The 21273-nt window shown below is 36.7% G+C and overlaps 1 protein-coding gene across 5 annotated transcripts in view; it reads left to right on the forward strand.

Moving 5' to 3' along the window:
• Positions 1-21273, forward strand: part of LOC138445257 (alpha-amylase 2B) — a 75238-nt gene that overhangs the window by 46424 nt on the left and 7541 nt on the right. For 2 of the 5 annotated variants that reach the window (XM_069599126.1, XM_069599147.1), the window contains exons 1-6: positions 3285-3689; positions 17571-17784; positions 18118-18264; positions 19329-19526; positions 19916-20146; positions 20978-21111. In XM_069599126.1, coding sequence (XP_069455227.1) covers positions 17617-17784; positions 18118-18264; positions 19329-19526; positions 19916-20146; positions 20978-21111 — 878 coding nt within the window. In that variant the 5' untranslated portion in view covers positions 3285-3689; positions 17571-17616. Of the gene's footprint in view, positions 1-3284; positions 3690-12597; positions 12805-17570; positions 17785-18117; positions 18265-19328; positions 19527-19915; positions 20147-20977; positions 21112-21273 lie in introns of those variants that run through there. The other 3 variants (XM_069599134.1, XM_069599156.1, XM_069599142.1) reach the window with 3 other exon arrangements.

The following is a 21273-nucleotide window of genomic DNA, read 5'->3' on the forward strand; positions in this document are numbered from 1 at the left end:
ACCCCATGGACTGAAGCACACCAGGCTTCCCTGTCCATCACCAACTCCCGGAGCTTGCTCAAACTCAGGTCCATTGAGTTGGTGATTTATTTCTCCTTTATATCTGAAGGATAACTTTGCCTGATAAAGTATTATAGTGTCAATTTTTAATCTTTCAGCATATTTAATGTAGCATGCCATTCCTTCCTGGCCTGTAGAGTTTCTTGTGGGAAATCCACTGATAGTCTAATAGAGTTCCTTTGTAGATCATGTTCCTTTTTTTCTCTGGCTGAAGTTAGGATTCTTTCTTTATCACTGATTTTTTTAAAAACAGTTTTCATTGAAATGTGTATTGGAAAGATTTTGGTATTGAGATAATAGGCTGTTCTATTAGCTCCATGAATTTCTATGTCTAATTCCTTTCCCCAGTTTGAAAAGTTCTCAGCTATTATTTTTCAAATAAATTCCCTGCCCCCTTTTACCTTTCTCCTCCATCTGGTACACCAATTATTCTTATATTTGTTTCTCTGATTAAATCCTTAGGGTTCATAGTATTTCTTTATTTAAAAAAACGATCATAGTTCTTCTAACTAGATCATTTCTAAATTCTTATATTCCCAGTCACTTATTCTTTCTTTCATCTAATCTGTTCTGTTACTTTTGCTGTCTAATGACTTCTTTATTTTACTTATGGATTTATTCAGCTTAGAATTTCTGTTTGGTTCCTAAAAATTCAACTTCTTTGGTAAACAATCCCTTCTAGTCATTAATTTTGTTCCTGAGTTCATTGACTTTCCTTTCTGAGTTTTCTTATAGCTTATTGAATTTATTCATAATAGCTACTTTGAATTCTTTACCAGAGCTCAGTATTCTATGCCTTTGAGTTCAGTTCCTGGAGAATTATTATTTCCTCCTTGTGATACCATATTTCCTTGATTTTTTATGTTTGAAAATATGTGCCTCTGCTTTCACAGTTGAAGCAGCAAATACTTTTCTCAGCTAAGAATTGTTTACTTGGGCTGTTACAGCTCAATAGACTGACAATTAGAAAGCTTTCTTTTGTTTTCCAGAAGGAGGCACTGTAGCTCAAGTTTTGGATTTCTCCTGTAGACAATGGCTCTTGGGACTGAGCTCGGGAGTTTAAAAAGAGTTGGCATCAATATGGTGGTAGGCTTGCTTAGGCTTAGCAACTGAGATTTTGGGGGTGCCAATGCTTGATAGGGGAATCCTAGAGTTAGGGAATCCAAGGATCCTGAAGCAGATAGTAGGAAACATGTTCCTTCAGTGCCTTTATCTTATCTGCCCCCTTTCCTTTCCTCCCCTCCTTCACATCATAGAAGTAACTCCACAGAACTCCAGATCTACTAGGGAAAAATGAGACCTTGCATGTGGTCAATTTGTCACTCACCACTTTTGTTTTCCTCCTCCTCCTCTAACACAGAGGTAGCTACTTCCACTGCCAAAAGCCCAATGTCATTTAAGGGTCACCTTGGAAAGGAGACCTGCCTCAGCAAGTTCTTCCTTCTCCTCTACCTCCAACCATGTCTCTGTCCTGCTCCAGTGGCATGCTGTGTTCCCTCATCAAGCTGGCTGGACCTCCGCAAATTCTGTCTCTTGTGAGTGTCCACCCAATTGTGTGTTCTCCAGGTTATACTTCTCCCAATTGGAGCAAGTGAGAGTGGGGCAGACTCATCCATTCCCTTGGATCTGTAGCCCTCTTTGAGGCCCTATCTACCTATAGGAGGGTAGAAATCTTCTAAGTGTCCTGTATAAAAAATGCAGAGGACTTTTCTTTGGTAATGGATGTCCAATTATTTATAAGTCAAATGGGAGAGGAAAAAAAGGAACAATTCATACCACCATGATGCTGATGTCATGTCAGTTTTGCTCCTTTTTAGAGTGGTTATTTGTCTAGTGTAAATGCTGCTTGTCTTGCTCTTAGGTCTTATTTTCTACATCAATAAAATTATTAGATAAGTATTTTCAAATGACCAAAACTTAGGACAAGAGCAATATATTAATGGCAGATTTTTTATAAAGCTATAATTTGATGATTTTATATTAAATATATATATGTTTGAAATTTTGGTTATTACTGAAAATCTAGAAACCACTGGACTAGTTTTTTCCAATAGTCTCTCTCAATGTTAACATTCTCTGATCTTATGGTTTATCCTTCCCTTGACTTCTTACATTCCAAGAGAAAGAAAATGTCATTTAAGAATATTTTATAAATCAAAGATCTTAAGGGAACTTAGTGGTTGTATCACTCAGGAGAGAATAGGTTATGCTGTAGTAACAAAGAACTAAAAATTCTCAGTGACTTACAGTAACAAAGTTTATATCTCATGTTCATCTCAGATTAACAAGGGGATTCTTCATATTAGTCACTTTATAATCTATCACAGAAAATCATCTTGACACATGTTTTACAATCATAGAAGCCTCAAAGTAAAATATTACTTCTGTTTGCATTTCATTGCCAAAAGCAAATTTCATGAGCACACCTGAATTCAATAGGACAGGGGTGTATATTTCACCTGCAGGGAGGAGCACTTAATATTTATAAGCAACATATGATACCAGAAATAAAAACTAACAGAAGTATTAATTTTATTTAGAATGAAAGAAAAAATAGGAAATTTTGGAATAACTCTTACTATTTCTATAATCTTCTGAACATATTAATATTAACTAAACAGAAATTTCCATATTTTAAGATATTGTCACATATAATTTTCTGTTTGAGTTTTTAGAACCACCCAGTGAGGGAGATTAAAAAGACTGAATTGTGATAAAAACTCACTGCAGTGTTATTAATAGATCACTTGGTTTTGAATTTCAGTGTCAACATTTACTAAAATATGTTCATGGACAAGCAACATTATTCCATTTCTTAGTGTCTCAGTTTCCTTCTTTAAAGACAGTATAATCATAATTCTATCCTGAATTTATATATCTATCAGGAGTCAAAGTGATAATACATGAAAAAGGCACATAGTAACACTTGATGCACATCAGTAGTTGTAATTTTTTGAAATTTTATCATATTTATCAACAGTGCTAGTATTCTCATTTTTCAGATGACCTAAATGCAATCTACAGATTTTAATATTTTCTCTTTCACATAGTAAATGCCAAAGCTTGAATTCAAAATTAGATTTCCAGTTTAGAGATTTTGTTTACAGTCTACTTACAATTAACTAGTTGGACACAATTATACTCTAATCTGTGTCTTTAAGGTTATTTTAGCCAAAAGTACCCACCCCCATAGACTGATATAAATGGATCAGGGAAAAAAAACTGATTGAGATTGGGAGAAGATATTGAGACTGAGAAAGAAAAACAAATAGAAAGTAAGCAACTGAAAAGGTGTGATGCCATTAGAAGAGGAGGCAGGGGAGAAAACTGAGCTGGGGGAGGAAAGTCAGCAGTTTGCTCAGGAAGCAGGAGGGAGAGTGGCCAAATCTGGTGTCATGTGGAGCTCAGAGTATACTTTTTGTACAAATTAGATTTGGAGAGTTTGAGCAGGATTGGAAGAGCACCTCTTGAAAAGAAGAGTATTTATAGGAAATTATAAAATCCTGAATTCAGGGGTTTTTTTCCAAGTGAAAAGAAAACTAAACCAGAACTGTGTGATTTTGTTGTTTTATAATTGGAAAGACTGAACTGTGGATTTGGGAGACCACTGACTTAGGGAAGTTGACATGGTAAGTTATTAAAATGGTTTTGAGGTTATATAGTTCGCTCTTCCATTTTTTTCTCAAAATGAGTGATTTCTGTCATATGCTTTGATATGTTCAGAGTTCACAATCTATTTTAAACTTGTTGACAACTCAAGTTTCAGTATCCAGCGGCACAAAATGTACTCTGTGTTGAAATGCATCTGGGCCATGGCTCAAAATGTTTTTCTCATTTCATAAGTATGGTATGTAAACTTGATTGTCTTCACCTTCATTTCTCTAATCTTTACATGTGACTTATTATCCTGAGAATAAACCTTGTAGATAAGTCTAAATAAGCAGAACTTTTTTCTTCTTAACATTAGATATGTTTTATTGAAACTTCAAATATAAATGCTCCCTAAAGAATATTGCTTTGTTAAAATATTATCAAACATCCTATTTAATGTTTTTAGGAATTCCTAAGACATCTCATTTGGTAAATTATAGTAACCTTTAGAGTTTTAAAATAAAAATAAATTTCCTCATTTTAGAACAATCCAGAAAATATGAGGTGTGGGCAACAGAGCACTGATACTAGTATTACTGTGAATAGCTTCTCTGAGTAGAACCACTTTAGAAAGACTATAATAGCAAGTGGACTATAATAACTAGAAGTAGATATAAAAACTATTTCAAGTTGTTATTTTTCTGTTTTATTATTAATGCCAAAGATGTCAAGAACTTGCAGTATTTACCTTTCAAGATATAAATATCTGTTTTAATGTCTGTGCTCTGAAGTTTATAACTCTTTAGATTAACTTAGATGAAAATTAAGATTACATGAGAAAACATATGAAAATGGCTGATCCTTGGTAAAAGTTATTATATGTTTTCATATCTCCACCTATGCTCTGATACTAATAAAATCCCCCAAATTGTGTCTGCAGGTTATCCTTTATTCTAATAATATTTTTATATGCTTTGTGAAAAACACTCGTTATTTAAAGGACAGTTCAGAATAACTGATGAGGCAATGATGAGAAGTTTTTACAAAACTAATATGTAGTCTGCCAGAACCTCTAAAGAAGTTTTAAAAAGAGAGAGCTGGAAAGAAAGAAAAAGAAAAGAAAATGGGAAAAAATTATAAGTGAAAGACATTCCTGGTTTCTTCTTATCACCATCTGTTCCTCTGGGGGAATATGAAAATACTTTGAGATGTAGGAAATATTTGAGAATTTGGGAAGAGTGGAATGGAAAGACAATATTTAAGATGAAAAGTGAAAGTGGGATGAGAGCATGAGTTTCTAGCAGTTGAATAGCATCAGAAGTAAAAATAACAATATAAGAAAAACATTACAGCAATGAAATATTGATACATTGAGCTTTTACTGTATCCATGCACTGGTATAACAGCTTTACATGTGTTAATCAATTTAATCATCATAACAGCTCTATGCAGTATATATTGCTTTTTTCTAGTTTATAGATAAATTTTTCTAGTTTATAAATCACACAGCTGATAAATGTCAAGGTCAGGATTTAAACTATATTTTGTGTAACTCCTAAAGTCTCATTCTTAACCATTACATTTTAATATTTGAAACCTTAAGTGTGAAGTTCAAATGATTCTTTTCTTCTCTCTCAACGCTTTATCACCATCAGTGCTATGTCATCCACTCTCTATTCAGTCTTTGCTATTCTGTTTCTAATATTCATCTATATTCAATTAGTTTCTGTCCTCTTTGCAAATTTTCCTTCCTGTCTTCTCATTGAAAACTTTTATTTGGTAATTAAACTCTTCTCTCTACTTTGAAGGCAACTTTATATGTTCCCTCCTAGCTGCTCCATCATATAGACTGCAAAGCTGTAACATTGGATTCAACATCTGTATTGGTCTCTTGTCAACTTTCAAGAGTCCAGCTCTCCAGGTCTGATAATCCCACCAGAGTGCATTGACCTATTTGTTTTGATTGGTTGGTGTCTGTGCTAACTCAGTTGTTAAACATTTTGTGCGTCATTTTGGAAACTATCATTTCTTTGTTGAAAAATGCCAAATCTCTCTTTTTTCTTCATATCTAGTGTTTTTTAATACAGTAAACTCAATATATCCCATATTCACTCTTCAGGGTCCTTAAACCAAGTCTGCCTCTAGATTACACTATGAATAATAATAGTATTGTCATTGTTCTACTCACTAACTTTTAAATCATAGAGTCACTAACATTTAAGTCATAGAGTCCTCTTTGATGCTTCCTTTTCTCTATTCCCCTACATTTGATTAGCTACCATTTTTATAGAATTATCTCCACCCAATGTATTGCTGGGCTTCCCTGGTGGCCCCGACAGTAAAGAATCTCCCTGCAATGTGGGAGACCCAGGTTTGATCCCTGGGTTAGAAGATCCCCCAGAGAAGGAAATGCCAACCCACTCCAGTATTTTGCCTGGAAAATTCTATGGTCAGAAGAGCCTAGCAGGCTATATGAGGTCAAAGAGTCAACACGACTGGGCAACTAACACACAAATCTATTGCCTCTCTCCCCTTTATATCAATTCATTATTACTGAACAACAATAATAACTTACTATGTCTCAGATATCTCTTTGTCGACTAAGTAGATCTTCTACAGATTTAGCTATGGAACAATAGTTCAACTACAGTTAGCTGGTAGGTCAGCTCACATGATTGGAAAGGCTCAGGCCACTTAAATCTCTCCACATGGTCTTCTATCCCAGTTATCACACCACAATAGTCTCAGATTTTCAAGAGATGTGCAGATGACAATCAAACTTCTGACTGTGTCTGTATATGGTTTGCTGATATCCCTCTGGACAAAACAAGTTATAAACCAACTCCATAATCTATGTAGGAAGAGATTCCACAAAAATATGGATATTGCCAAATGTCATTCATTGGGTGGCACTTATTGGTACATAGTCTCTAATTTTTATTTTTACTGCTAAAATCCTAGTTCAGGTTTTTCATCACTAGTCTGTTTTACTACTGCATAAGTTTCTATCTTTGCCTGCCAATCCATCTGCTATACTCCAGAAACTCTAATCATGTTACTTTCCATTTTAAAAACAAGCAAAACCTTCTGTAGCTTCTCATAATTTTCAGAAAAGTCTGCTTACTTCTCCCTGACTTTGCAAGACCCTCAATATAATTTAACTAAGTCCTATTGCTCCAACACTTCTAATTCAGTGTTCTATAAAACTATATTAATTTCTTGCTATTCTCCTTGCCAATTCCTACAATTGATACACATTTTTTTTTTCTTATTTAAAAACCATTTCACTTTATCTCTTTTCGTTAAAAACTGATTCTTCAGGGCAGTTTTCAGTCAGTTCAGTTCAGTCGCTCAGTTGTGTCTGACTCTTTGTGACGCCATGGACTGCAGCACACCAGGCCTCCCCTCCCACCAGCTTCTGGAGCTTGCTCAAACTCATGTCCATTAAGTCGGTTTTGTCATCCAACCATCTCATCCTCTGTCATCCCCTTCTCTACTGCCTTCAATCTTGCCTAGCATCAGGGTCTTTTCCAAAGAGTCAGTTTTTTGCATCAAGTGGCCAAGTATTGGAGTTTCAGCTTCAGTATAAGTCCTTCCAATGAATATTCACAACTGACTTCTTTCAGGATTGAGTGGTTTGATCTCCTTGCAACCCAAGGGACTTCAGGAGCCTTCTACAACAACACAGTTCAAAAGCATCAATTCTTAGGGCAAACCACTTCAGCATTCTTGTGTTAAGAACTCCATGAACAGTATGATAAGGCAAGGCAATATTACATTCCTCTATTCCTGTCAGTCACAAAGGATTTTCCTATAAATAGAATCCCAGAACACTTTACTCACATGTCTCTTAAAATAATGATTATATCTTTCACTTTATTATTGTTATTTGTATTTGTGCATGGACTTGTCTTTTCTCAGGCTTAATATGATAAAGGTGCTACAACAATGCTGTCCAATAGAAATATAATAAAAACCGCATATGTAATGTAAAAATTTTAGTAGCCATATTAAAAGAGGTAAAAAGAAACTAGGGGATTTAATGTTAATGATAAATTTTGTCTAGCCTAATTGGGCTTCTCTGGTGGCTCAGAGGGTAGAGAATCCTGTAATAGGGGGGACCTGGGTATGATCCCTGGGTTGGGAAGATCCTCTGGAGGAGGGCACGGCAACCCACTCCAATATTCTTGCCTGGAGAGTCCTCATGGACAGAGGAGCCTGGCGGGCTATAGTCCATGAGGTCATGAAGAGTCAGGCACAACTGAGTGACTAAGCACAGCACAGCACAAGGTATCACAAAGTATCTCAACATACAAATCAATTTTTTACATTCTTTTTCATACTAACTCTTCAAAATCTGAAGTATATTTTCCATATATAACATGTTTCTGTCTCAGTTCAGTTCCATCACTCAGTCGTGTCCAATTCTTTGTTACCCCATTAACTGCAGCACACCAGCCTCCCTATCCAACACCAACTCCTGGAGTTTACTCAAACTCATGTCCATTGAGTCAGTGATGGCATCCAACCCTCTCATCCTCTGTTGTCCCCTTCTCCGCTTGCCTTCAATCTTTCCCAGCATCAGGGTCTTATCAAATGAGTCAGCTCCTTGGATCAGGTGGCCAAAATGTTGGAGTTTCAGCTTTGGCATCAGTCCTTCCAATGAACATTCAGGGCTGATTACCTTTAGGATGGATGGGTTGGATCTCCTTGCAGTTCAAGGGACTCTCAAGGGTCTTCTCCAACACCATAGATCAAAAGCATCAATTCTTCACTGCTCAGCTCTTCTTGTAGTCTAACTCTCACATCCATACATGATTACTGGAAAAACAATAGCTTTGACTAAATGGAGCTTTGTTGGCAAAGTAATGTCTCTGCTTATTAATATGCTGTCTAGGTTGATCATAACGTTCCTTCCAAGAAGTAAGTGCCCTTTAATTTCATGGCTTCAGTCACCATATGCAGTGTTTTTGGTAAAGTTGAGTTCAGCTGCTCAGTCGTGTCTGACTCTTTGCAACCCCATGAATCAGAGTGCCAGGCCTCCCTGTTCATCACCATCTCCCAGAGTTCACTCAGACTCACATCCATCGAGTCCGTGATGCCATCAGCCATCTCATCCTCGGTCGTCCCCTTCTCCTCCTGCCCCCAGTCCCTCCCAGCATCAGAGTTTTTTCCAGTGAGTCAACTCTTCTCGTGAGGTGGCCAGAGTGCTGGAGTTTCAGCTTTAGCATCATTCCTTCCAAAGACATCCCAGGGCTGATCTCCTTCAGAATGGACTGGTTGCAGTCCAAGGGACTCTCAGGAGTCTTCTCCAGCACCACAGTTCAAAAGCATCAATTCTTCGGCGCTCAGCCTTCTTCACAGTTCAACTCTCACATCCATACATGACCACAGGAAAAACCATAGCCTTGACTAGCCGGACCTTAGTCGGCAAAGTAATGTCTCTGTTTTTGAATATGCTATCTAGGTTGGTCATAGCTTTTCTTCCAAGGGATAAGCATCTTTTAATTTCATGGCTGAATTCACCATCTGCAGTGATTTTGGAGCCCAAAAAAATAAAGTCTGACACCGTTGCCACTGTTTCCCCATCTATTTCCCATGAAGTGATGGGACCGGATGCCATGATCTTCATTTGTGAATGTTGAGCTTTAGGGCAACTGTTTTGCTCTCCTCTTTCACTTTCATCAAGAGGCTTTTTAACTTCTCTTCACTTTCTGCCATAAGGGTGGTGTCATCTGCATATTTGAGGTGATTGATATTTCTCCAGGCAAACTTGATTCCAGCTTGTGTTTCTTCCAACCCAACGTTTCTCATGATGTACTCTGCATAGAAGTTAAGTAAGCAGGGTGACAATATACAGCCTTGACACACTCCTTTTCCTATTTGGAACCAGTCTGTTGTCCCATGTCCAGTTCTAACTGTTGCTTCATGACCTGCATACAGATTTCTCAAGAGGCAGGTCAGGAGGTCTGGTATTCCCATCTCTTTCAGAATTTTCCACAGTTTATTGTGATCCACACAGTCAAAGGTTTTGACATAGTCAATAAAGCAGAAATAGATGTTTTTCTGGAACTCTCTTGCTTTTTCCATGATGCAGCGGATGTTGGCAATTTGATCTCTGGTTCCTCTGCCTTTTCTAAAACCAGCTTGAACATCAGGAAGTTCACGGTTCACGTATTGCTGAAGTCTGGCTTGGAGAATTTTGAGCAATACTTTACTAGCATGTGAGATGAATGCAATTGTGCGGTAGTTTGAGCATTCTTTGGCATTGCCTTTCTTTGGAATTGGAATGAAAACTGAGCTTTTCCAGTCCTGTGGCCACTGCTGAGTTTTCCAAATTTGCTGGCATATTGAGTTCAACACTTTCACAGCATCATCTTTCAGGATTTGAAACAGCTCAACTGGAATTCCATCACCTCCACTAGCTTTGTTCGTAGTGATGCTTTGTAAGGCCCACTTGACTTCACATTCCAAGATGTCTGGCTATAGATTAGCGATCACATCATCATGATTATCTAGGTCGTGAAGTTATTTTTTGTACAGTTCTTCTGTGTATTCTTGCCACCTCTTCTTAATATCTTCTGCTTCTGTTAGGTCCAGACCATTTCTGTCCTTTATCGAGCCCATCTTTGCATGAAATGTTCCCTTAGTATCTCTAATTTTCTTGAAGAGATCTCTAGTCTTTCCCATTCTGTTCTTTTCCTCTGTTTTTTTTTTTCATTGATCGCTAAAAAAGGCTTTCTTATCTCTTCTTGCTATTCTCTGGAACTCTGCATTTAGATGGTTATATCTTTCCTTTCGTCCTTTGCTTTTCGCCTCTCTTCTTTTCACAACTGTTTGTATGGCCTCCCCAGATAGCCATTTTGCTTTTTTGCATTTCTTTTCCATGGGGATGGTCTTGATCCCTGTCTCCTGTACAATGTCACGAACCTCATTCCATAGTTCATCAGGCACTCTATCTATCAGATCTAGACCCTTAAATCTATTTCTCACTTCCACTGTATAATCATAAGGGATTTTATTTAGGTCATACCTGAATGGTCTAGCAGTTTTCCCTACTTTCTTCAATTTGAGTCTGAATTTGTCAATAAGAAGTTCATGATCTGAGCCTCAGTCTGCTCCTGGTCTTGTTTTTGTTGACTGTATAGAGCTTTTCCATCTTTGGCTGCACAGAATATAATCAATCTGATTTCAGTCTTGACCATCTGGTGATGTCCATGTGTAGAGTCTTATCTTGTGTTGTTGGAAGAGGGTGTTTGCTTTGACTAGTGCATTTTCTTGGCAAACTCTATTAGTCTTTGCCCTGTTTCATTCCGCATTCCAAGGCCAAATTTGCCTGTTACTCCAGGTGTTTCTTGAATTCCTACTTTTGCATTCCAGTCCCCTATAATGAAAAGGACATCTTTTTGGGGTGTTAGTTCTAAAATATCTTGTAGGTCTTCATAAAACTGTTCAACTTCAGTTTCTTCAGCGTTACTGGTCGGGGCATAGACTTGGATAACTGTGACGCTGGGTTGGAAGAAACACAAGCTAGAATCCAGATTGCTGGGAAAAATATCAATAGCCTCAGATATGCAGATGACACCACCCTTATGGCAGAAAGTGTAGAGGAGCTAAAAAGCCTCTTGATGAAAGTGAAAGAGGAGAGTGAAGAAGTTGGCTTAAAGCTCAACATTCAGAAAACGAAGATCATGGCATCTGGTCCCATCACTTCATGGGAAACAGATGGGGAAACAGTAGAAACAGTGTCAGACTTTATTTTTTTGGGCTCCAAATTCACTGCAGATGGTGAATTCAGCCATGAAATTAAAAGATGCTTACTCCTTGGAAGAAAAGTTATGACCAATCTAGATAGCATATTCAAAAGCAGAGACATTACTTTGCTGACTAAGTTCCGTCTAGTCAAGGCTATGGTTTTTCCTGTGGTCATGTATGGATGTGAGAGTTGAACTGTGAAGAAGGCTGAGCGCCGAAGAATTGATGCTTTTGAACTGTGGTGCTGGAGAAGACTCTTGAGAGTCCCTTGGACTGCAAGGAGATCCAACCAGTCCATTCTGAAGGAGATCAACCCTGGGATTTCTTTGCAAGGACTGAGGCTAAAGCTGAAGCTCCAGTACTTTGGCCACCTCATGCGAAGAGCTGACTCATTGTAAAAGACTCTGATGCTGGGAGGGATTGGGGGCAGGGGGAGAAGGGGACGACCGAGGATGAGACGGGTGGATGGCATCATGGACTCGATGGACATAAATCTGAGTGAACTCCGGGAGATGGTGATGAACAGGGAGGCCTGGTGTGCTGTGAATCATGGGGTCACAAATAGTCAGACATGGCTGAGCGACTGAACTGAACTGTACTCAACTGAAGAGGCTCTTTAGTTCTTCTTCACTTTCCGCCATAAGGGTAGTGTCATCTGCATACCTGAGTTTATTGATACTTCTATGAGCAATCTTGATTTCAGCTTGTGCTTCTTCCAGCCCAGCGTTTCTCATGATATACTCTGCATATAAGTTAAATAAACAGGGTGACAATATACAGCCTTGACCTACTCCTTTTCCTATTTGGAAACAGTCTGTTATTCCATGTCCAATTCTAACCTGACCTGCCTACAGATTTCTCAAGAGGCAGGTCAAGCGGTCTGGTATTCCCATCTCTTTCAGAATTTTCCACAGTTTGTTTTGATTTACACAGTCAAAGGCTTTGCCATAGTCAGTAAAGCAGAAATAAAATTTTTCTGGAACTATCTTGCTTTCTCGTTGATCCAGCAGATGTTGTCAATTTGGTCTCCGGTTCCTCTGCCTTTTCTAAATCCAGCTTGAACATCTGGAAGTTCACAGTTCACGTATTGCTGAAACCAGGATTAGAGAAATTTGAGCATTATTTTGCTAGCGTGTGAGATGAGTGCAATTGTGTGGTAGTTTGAGCATTCTTTGGCATTGTCTTTCTTAGGGATTGGAATGAAACTGACGTTTTCCAGTCCTGTGACCACTGCTGAGTTTTCCAAATTTGCTGGCATATTGAGTGCAGCACTTTCACAGCATCATCTTTTAGCAGTTGAAATAGCTCAACTGGAATTCCATCACCTCCACTAGCTTTGTTTGCACTGACGCTTTCTAAGGCCCACTTGACTTCACATTCCAGGATGTCTGGCTCTAGGTGAGTGATTACACCATCCTGATTATCTGGGTTGTGAACATCTCTTTTGTACAGTTTCTTCTGTATATTCTTGCCACCTCTTCTTATATCTTCTTCTTCTGTTAGGTCCATACCATTTCTGTCCTTTATTGAGGCCATCTTCGCATGAAATGTTGCCTTGGTATCTCTTATATTCTTGAAAATATCTCTGGTCTTTCCCTTTCTATTATTTTCCTCTATTCCTTTGAATTGATTGCTGAGAAAGCTTTCTTATCTCTCTGCATTGATTGCTGAAGAAGGCTTTCTTATCTCTCCTTGCTATTCTTTTGAACTCTGCATTCAAATGGGTATATCTTTCCTTTTCTCCTTTGCTTTTCACTTCTCTTTTCACAGCTATTTGTAAGGCCTCCTCAGACATCCACTGTGCTTTTTTGCATTTCTTTTTCTTGGGGATAGTCTTGATCCCTGTCTCCTGTACAATGTCATGAGACTTTGTCCACAGTTCATCAGGCACTCTGTCTATCAGGTCTAGTCCCTTAAATCTATTTCTCACTTCCACTGTATAATCATAAGGGATTTGATTTAGGTCATACCTGAGTGGTCTAGTGGTTTTCCCTGCTTTCTTCAATTTAAGTCTGAATTTGGCAATAAGGAATTCATGATCTGAGCCACAGTCAGCTCCCGGTCTTGTTTTTGTTGACTGTATAGAGCTTCTCTGTCTTTGGCTGCAAAGAATATAATCAATCTGATATCTGTGTTGACCATTTGGTGCTGTCCTTGTGTAGAGTCTTGTTTTGTGTTGTTGGAAGTGGGTGTTTGCTATGACCAGTGCGTTCTCTTGGCAAAACTCTATTAGCCTTTGTCCAGCTTCATTCTGTATTCCAAGGCCAAATTTGCCTGTTACTGCAGGTGTTCTTGACTTCCTACTTTTGCATTCCAGTCCCCTATAATGAAAAGGACATCTTTTTGGGGCTGTTAATTCTAGAAGGTGTTGTAGGTCATCATAGAACCTTTCAAATGCAGCTTCTTCATCATTACTGGTCGGGGCATAGACTTGGATTACCGTTATATTGAATGGTTTGCCTTGGAAATGAACAGAGATCATTCTGTCATTTTTGAGACTGCATCAAGTACTGCATTTTGGACTCTTTTGTTGGCTATGAGGGCTGCTCCATTTCTTCTAAGGGATTCTTGTCCACAGTAGTAGATATAATGGTTATCTGAGTTGAATTTACCCATTCCACTCCATTTTAGTTTGCCCATTCCTAAAATGTTGACATTCACTCTTACCATCTCCTGACTGTTCACTTCCAATTTGCCTTCATTCGTGGACCTCACATTCCAGGTTCCTATGCAATATTGCTCTTTATAGCATGGGACTTTACTTCCATCACCAGTCACATCCACAACTGGATGTTGTTTTTGCTTTGGTTCTCTCTTCATTCTTTCTGGAGTTATATCTCCACTGATCTCCAGTAGCATATTGGGCACCTACCTACCTGGGGATTTCGTCTTTCAGTGTCCTATCTTTTTGCACTTTCATACTGTTCACGGGGTTCTCAAGGCAAGAATATTGAAGCGGTTTGCCATTCTCTTCTCCACTGGACCACATTTTGTCAGAACTCTCCACCGTGACCTCTCTGTCTTGGGTGGCCCTACACAGCATGGCTGTGTAGTTTCACAGCATGGCTCATAGTTTCATTGAGTTAGACAAGGCTGTGCTCCTTGTGACTAGATTGGTTAGTTTTCTGTGATTTTGATTTTCAGTCTGTCTGCCCTCTGATGGAGAAGGTTAAGAGGCTTATGAAAGCTTCCTGATGGGATAGACTGACTGACAGGGATCGTATTTCAAGGGTTTAATCGTGAACTGTTCCTTGTGGCTACCATATTGGACATTACAACTCAAAAATTCTACGAGAAACTTTGTTGTAGTACATAAAATGTTAACCTGTGCTAGGATGATTATCAAATTTCAACTTTGTAACTTATTATGTGAGCCTGAACAATTTATTCAGACTCTCTAAGCCTTAGTTCCTTTATGTGTGCAAAATTTCTGCAATGATTAGAGTAGACTATATTATACAATTTCTGACATAATGTTCATTTGTTTTAAAAAAAAAATCAGTGTGGACACAACCAAAGCTACACCAATGTCTTACACAGTACCTGAATTTTAGAGTCTGTATGTTGCAACCATTTATTGATCACATAAGCCATTATGCTAGTTGTTTTGCAAGGACCATTAACAATGAAGTCTACCCTTAAGAAAATTTGTTCCAGAATGATGGCCATATAAATACTTACTTTTTACAGAATTAATCAAATATCACTTATTAATATCGTATAAGTTAAAAAACTATCATAGAGAATAGTCCTACCTTACTATCAAGATAAACTTCATAAAGATGCTTTATGCATCTGAAAGGAAGAATAATTACTAGTTATTCAAGGGTGATAGAAGGGAACTTGAAAATTCTTAAAAGTCATGAAGGAATAAAGTTGCTTGTAAAGTATAAAGGATTTTTAGTTTTGCAATGGATGGGTGTTAGGGACTGTGTTTGTGCTTCACTCCACAACAAAATTCAGATGTTGATACGCTACCTCTCAGTGGTATGATATTAGGAAGTGACACCTTTGGGAAGTAATTTTTTTAAGGTAAAGTCATGAGAGTAAAGCTCCCCTGATAGAATTAGTGTCCTTGTAAGAAGCAAAAAAGTGTAAAATTCTCAATGGTATACACCATGTAAGGATACAAGAAGAAAATGTCCATCTGTGATCATGGAAGGGAGCTTTCACCGACACTGGATTTCTGATATTTTGATCTTGGGTTTCCTAGACTCCACGAATGTGAGAAATAAATGTTTACTTATAAGCCATCCAGTCTATGGTATTCTTGTTACAGCAGCTTGAACTAAATAATATTTTTTTTAAATTTGAACATAGAGATTATTTACAAAGTGGGTTGAAGAAAGGACTGAAGCAAAGCATTAGGATTCATAGAGTGCTCTTGGTATTTCCTCCATGAAGATAGTACTTCATTTTTCCTCATCTTAGTAAATGGTGTCACCAAATACCCACTTCTTTAGTTTTTCTCTTTCCCTTATTCTTGAGCTCTAATATATCTATAAACCTATTGCCTTTTTACCTGTGAAATGTGTTCTGTTATTGCCCCAGTCCAAAACATTTACTTCTTTCCTAGACCACTGAAAAAGCCTACTGATCTGTTTGCCTCTATTATTGTCTTCCTATAAGCTACTTTCTTCACAGCACAGCACGAATTATTTTTAAAAGTTAATCAGAATATTTTAGGTCCCTTTTTTTGACCATCAATGGCCTTCTCTTTCGTTATATTCCATAGGGCCCTACATGATCTGGCCTGTTTCTCTTGACCTCATCTTGTTTTCCTCTCCACTTTGCCATCTGCCTTAGTTGTACTGACTTTTATTTATTTTATCTTTTTAGTGTCATTTAAGTATTCTTAGCTTTTTCCTACTTTGGGCTTTTACTATTGCACTTTCTTCTAACTAGATTACTCTTTTTCTGATCTTAAAATAACTGCCTTCTTCTAATCTTTCAAATTCTACTTGAAAATCACTTTGTCAAATGTACTTTCCCTGACTATTTAGTCTAAAATACACTGATGGTGAAGTCATTTTCTATTTTATTACACTGTTATGTAATACTAGTTCTTATTGCCGTCTTACATTGTTTTACTATTAATATTATCTACTCATGTATTTTCTTTCTTTTCCCCTATAATGTAAGTTGCTCGAGAACAGTATCTTATCTGTCTTGTTCATCACTGTATCCTGAATATTATCCATGTTCTTAGCAAAAAAACAGATACTATGTTAATGCTTGTTGAATGATTAACTTTTTTCCACCTGTACTATATTCTCTCTAGTAGAATTTCATGTATATTAATATGGAAAATGGATGTAAATTTATTAACAGTGTTTTATCAGGTATAAGAGATACTTGGTTATAAGAAATAAGAGGGGAAAAAAGCCATACTCTACTGCCATAGCCAATGCCATTAAGCACAGGATTTGATGAAGAGGGGAGGGAGGAAGGTCTGTTTCCTCAATTCATGGTCATTCATCTTCCAAGTAGTTTCTTAAATCTTGGTGCAGAAAATTAAATGATTAAAAATTTTGGTTGGGGGTAAAACCAGAATGGAATTGAATAGTCTGTTTTTGTTTTGTTTTGTTGAAACTGAAATGTTACAAATATTTTCAATATTTTGACTGTGAATTCAGTTGACTCCAATTGTTTTTCCTTCTATTAATAAAGGACTTCAAAAATAAGGTCTAATCCTAGCTAAGTAATGCATGATTATGAACTTTATATATATTTTAATATTCTCTCAATAAGGAAAACATTGTTATAAAAGGTCATTTAGATCACGACTCTCCAAACTTCCGGCCATGGACCAGTACTGGTCCATGGCCTATTAGGAATTGGGTCTCATAGCAGGAGTTGTGTGCAGTTTATGAGCCAACAAGGCTTCATCTGCCACTCCCCATTGCTCCCAACACTCGAATTGCCACCTGTACCATCCCCCACCCCTGGGTAGCCATGGAAAAAATTATCTTCCATGAAACAAGACCCTGGTACCAAAAATGTTGGTGACCACTGATTTAGGTGGTATTCCTAGGAGATTTTATGGATGTTCTTCATCTGTTTAATGTTATTATTAATAGTTCTCTTCAGATTATGAATAAAGAGTTTGTGGTCCAAGTGTTTATTCATGTTAACATTTGCTTTGTAAAATATGCTTCTTACAGGAATATAGATAGTTGCTGGAAAGAACACTGACAACCTCAATGCAAAATGAAGTTCTTTCTGTTGCTTTCAGTGATTGGGTTCTGCTGGGCTCAGTATGCCCCACACACCAAAACTGGACGGACATCTATTGTCCATCTGTTTGAGTGGCGCTGGTTTGATATTGCTCTTGAATGTGAGAGATACTTAGCCCCCAAAGGATTTGGAGGGGTTCAGGTGAGTATTGTTCATTGTATAAGTTGCAGACTTTGCTGTGCTGTGAGTAAGTGGTAGTATCCTCTGTGTCTGAAAGCTGGGACAAAATTTTACTTCACAATTAAAGTACTCTAAGTAAAACAGTTTTGTGAGGGAAAAAAAATATGAAATTGTTGGTGACTTTGTTTTATTTCTAAGATAATTTTTTTCACCAGGATATTCAATAGTTGCAAAGAAATGTATCTTCAAATACAAAGATTCAGAAGTAATTTTAGACTATTGATTAGTTTCTAAAATATTCAATGATATAAAATAAGCCATAATTTGATACTTATTAAGCTTCTTTTTTTGTAGATCTCCCCACCCAATGAAAATGTTGTGATTACTGACCCTTCAAGACCTTGGTGGGAAAGATACCAACCAGTTAGCTACAAGTTATGTACAAGATCAGGAAATGAAAGTGAATTCAAAGACATGGTGACTAGATGTAACAATGTTGGTGTAAGTGAATTAAAGTTTTCTTTAAACATATTATATAGAAAAATAATTTATCTCTCTTGCCTCTTGTTCCTTTTAAGCAGAATAATTTTCATATATTTTGAAATTTTACTTCATACTTTAGCTATAAATACATTTTATATTTTTTTAAATTTTATATTTTAAAAATATAAAATTTAGTTGTTACCTAATATTCAGCTTTTTAATTATTTGTATATATGCCATTTGTCCACTAAAGAAGATGAAGGAAAAGTTTAAGGCCACAAGGTTAAAGCAAAATAGCAACTTTTAACCCTTTTTCCTGTACACATTCCTGGGAAATAAGTTTTCCAGTTTTGAATAGGAAATTATACTTATAATATTTGCTGGTAGGTTCATGTGACTTGTTTCTCCACCCATAATCCCAGGTCTTCCTTCCCACAGGTTTTATGATGATATGTAATTATTTTCTCTTTGATAAGGAGGATAATGAAAGGCAATACCTAATTTTATTTCTTCTGATCCTAAATAGATAGTAGAGGGTGGCTTCTTTTTTTTAGGATGACCCATGTAATTTCAAAAATCAATAATCTCTCCTGCCTCAATTGATTCTGATCTCCTGCCAATAATAGTGTCTTTGCATTTTTTTATAGTTTTGATAGTTTGGAGTTCATTTAATTTATCATACTCAGAGCTGACTCAGTCATGTCTGACCCATTGCAAGCCTATGGACTATACCCCACCAGTCTCCTTGGTCCACGGAATTTTCCAGGCAAGAATACTGGAGTGGGTTACCATTTCCTTCTCCAGGGGATTTTCTCTGACCCAGGGATCGATCTCATGTCTGCTGCATCTCTTGCATTTCAGGCAGGTTCTTTACTTCTTGAGCCATTTGACCAAGTGGCTGGAATGCATGTAGGGCTTCAGTTCACAGTGCTTTCTTTTTTACTTGACTGTTGCTCTTCTAAGATGGTAAGATATAAAATAACAAATATTTTGCAGTGTCATCAACGTGCTATAAACTTTAAATAATAATATAAATTTCTACCTCTCTGTAAGCCAAACTGAAATAGAAATTTTTCTTTCAGGTCCGCATTTATGTGGATGCTGTAATTAATCATATGACTGGAAGTGGTGTGAGTGCGGGAACGAGCAGTACTTGTGGAAGTTACTTCAACCCTGGAACTAGGGATTTCCCAGCAGTCCCATACTCTGGATGGGATTTTAATGATGGAAAATGTAAAACTGGAAATGGAGAATTTAAGAGCTATAATGTTGCTTATCAGGTACTTAACAAAAATTAGCTATCTATGCTTTTTATTATCCATATGTAGCTTACTGATCTCCATTTTAAATGTTAGTTTAGATTGTTTATAAAACAAGATTCCAAGTCTGTGAAAAATAATAATTTCAAATCAATATTTAAAACATTTCCTTAAATCTAATTTTTCACAATGAAAAAGGTCATACACTGTATTTTCTACATTCTCCACTTTTACAATGAAAAATATTTCAAAGGTATGTCTATACTAGGATCTCAGTAACCTAAGAGACCAGTGCAAAGAAGGCACTACAGAAATATCTATTACTATTAATGAATAAATGAAAATAATTAAAGGGATTCTTAGGTGGAGGTGATGTTCCAAGGATCAATCACAAAGTTTTACCTCTGTAGGTCAGAGATTGTCGTCTGCTTGGTCTTCTTGATCTTGCACTGGAGAAAGATTATGTGCGCTCCACAATTGCTGAATATCTAAACCGACTCATTGACATTGGTGTAGCAGGGTTCCGAATTGATGCTTCTAAGCACATGTGGCCTGGAGACATAAAGGCAATTTTGGATAAACTGCATAATCTAAACACAAGCTGGTTCCCTGAAGGAAGTAGACCTTTCATTTACCAAGAGGTATGCCAATACATGTGTATGCTAGGTCACTTCAGTCATATCTGACTCTTTGCAAATCTATGGATCATATCCATATAAAATAATATCATTTATTTATTCATCAGAATATAATTCATCATCAGTATTCATCAATAATTTATCAGAAAATAAATGGCAGATTTCATTAAAAACACAGTTTCTGTAGATTAATGGATGAATCATTTATATAGAAGAGTGTTCCTTAACCTCCTTTTATTCAGAGACTGTATGTTTATCATAAGAGGTTTTTTATGCAAGTTCTGAGAATTTATATAGGTTGCAAAAATCTCTATGTCATATAATGTCCCCAGAGTTCATTATAGAAGACAGATAATAATATGGTAATTGTCTTAAGACAGGTTATCTACTTTAAATCTTGGCTAGAGCACTGTTTAGATGTATAGTAAATTGATCAACCTGAGAAACAATTTTTTCAAAATTTATCAAAAAGAATAATGATAATGGTTATATCTTTATATACTTTGGAGAATTAAAAAGGTAATATTTATCAAACACTGAGAAATATTGTCAGCCAGACATTAAGTGCTATGTAAATATGAGCTACTTTTATCATTTATGAATAAGACTAATTTGGACAGCATTCTCACAGGACAACAGGTTACTTTGTCATGCTCCTTTTAATATTGTAGTATATATTTTAGCAAAGAAAAATAAGAATTTTAATATAAGGAAAACTATTGGGGGCATTTCATATAAATAGTATAAAGCTATTTTCTATATAATTTTAACTTATTAGTGAAAATTCTTGAAAATTCTTTCTTAAAATGATATTTTTTTCTTCATTTCTATGAGGTAATTGATCTGGGTGGTGAGACAATTACAAGCAGTGAGTACTTTGGAAATGGCCTTGTGACAGAATTTAAGTATGGTGCAAAACTGGGCACAGTTCTACGCAAGTGGAGTGGAGAGAAGATGGCTTACTTAAAGTAAATGAAATATGATTTATCCTTTGAATTATTTCACAGATTTATTTGTGATATTACCCCAGCATGAATTTTCTTCTTAATGCATTTTATTTATACAACTTTCAAGGATTCATTTACTAATAAAAAGTGTTACACTTCCCTAACTGCTAAGGGATCATCATT

This window comes from Ovis canadensis, chromosome 1 (assembly GCF_042477335.2).
Source record: "Ovis canadensis isolate MfBH-ARS-UI-01 breed Bighorn chromosome 1, ARS-UI_OviCan_v2, whole genome shotgun sequence".
Classification (NCBI taxonomy): Eukaryota; Metazoa; Chordata; class Mammalia; order Artiodactyla; family Bovidae; genus Ovis; species Ovis canadensis.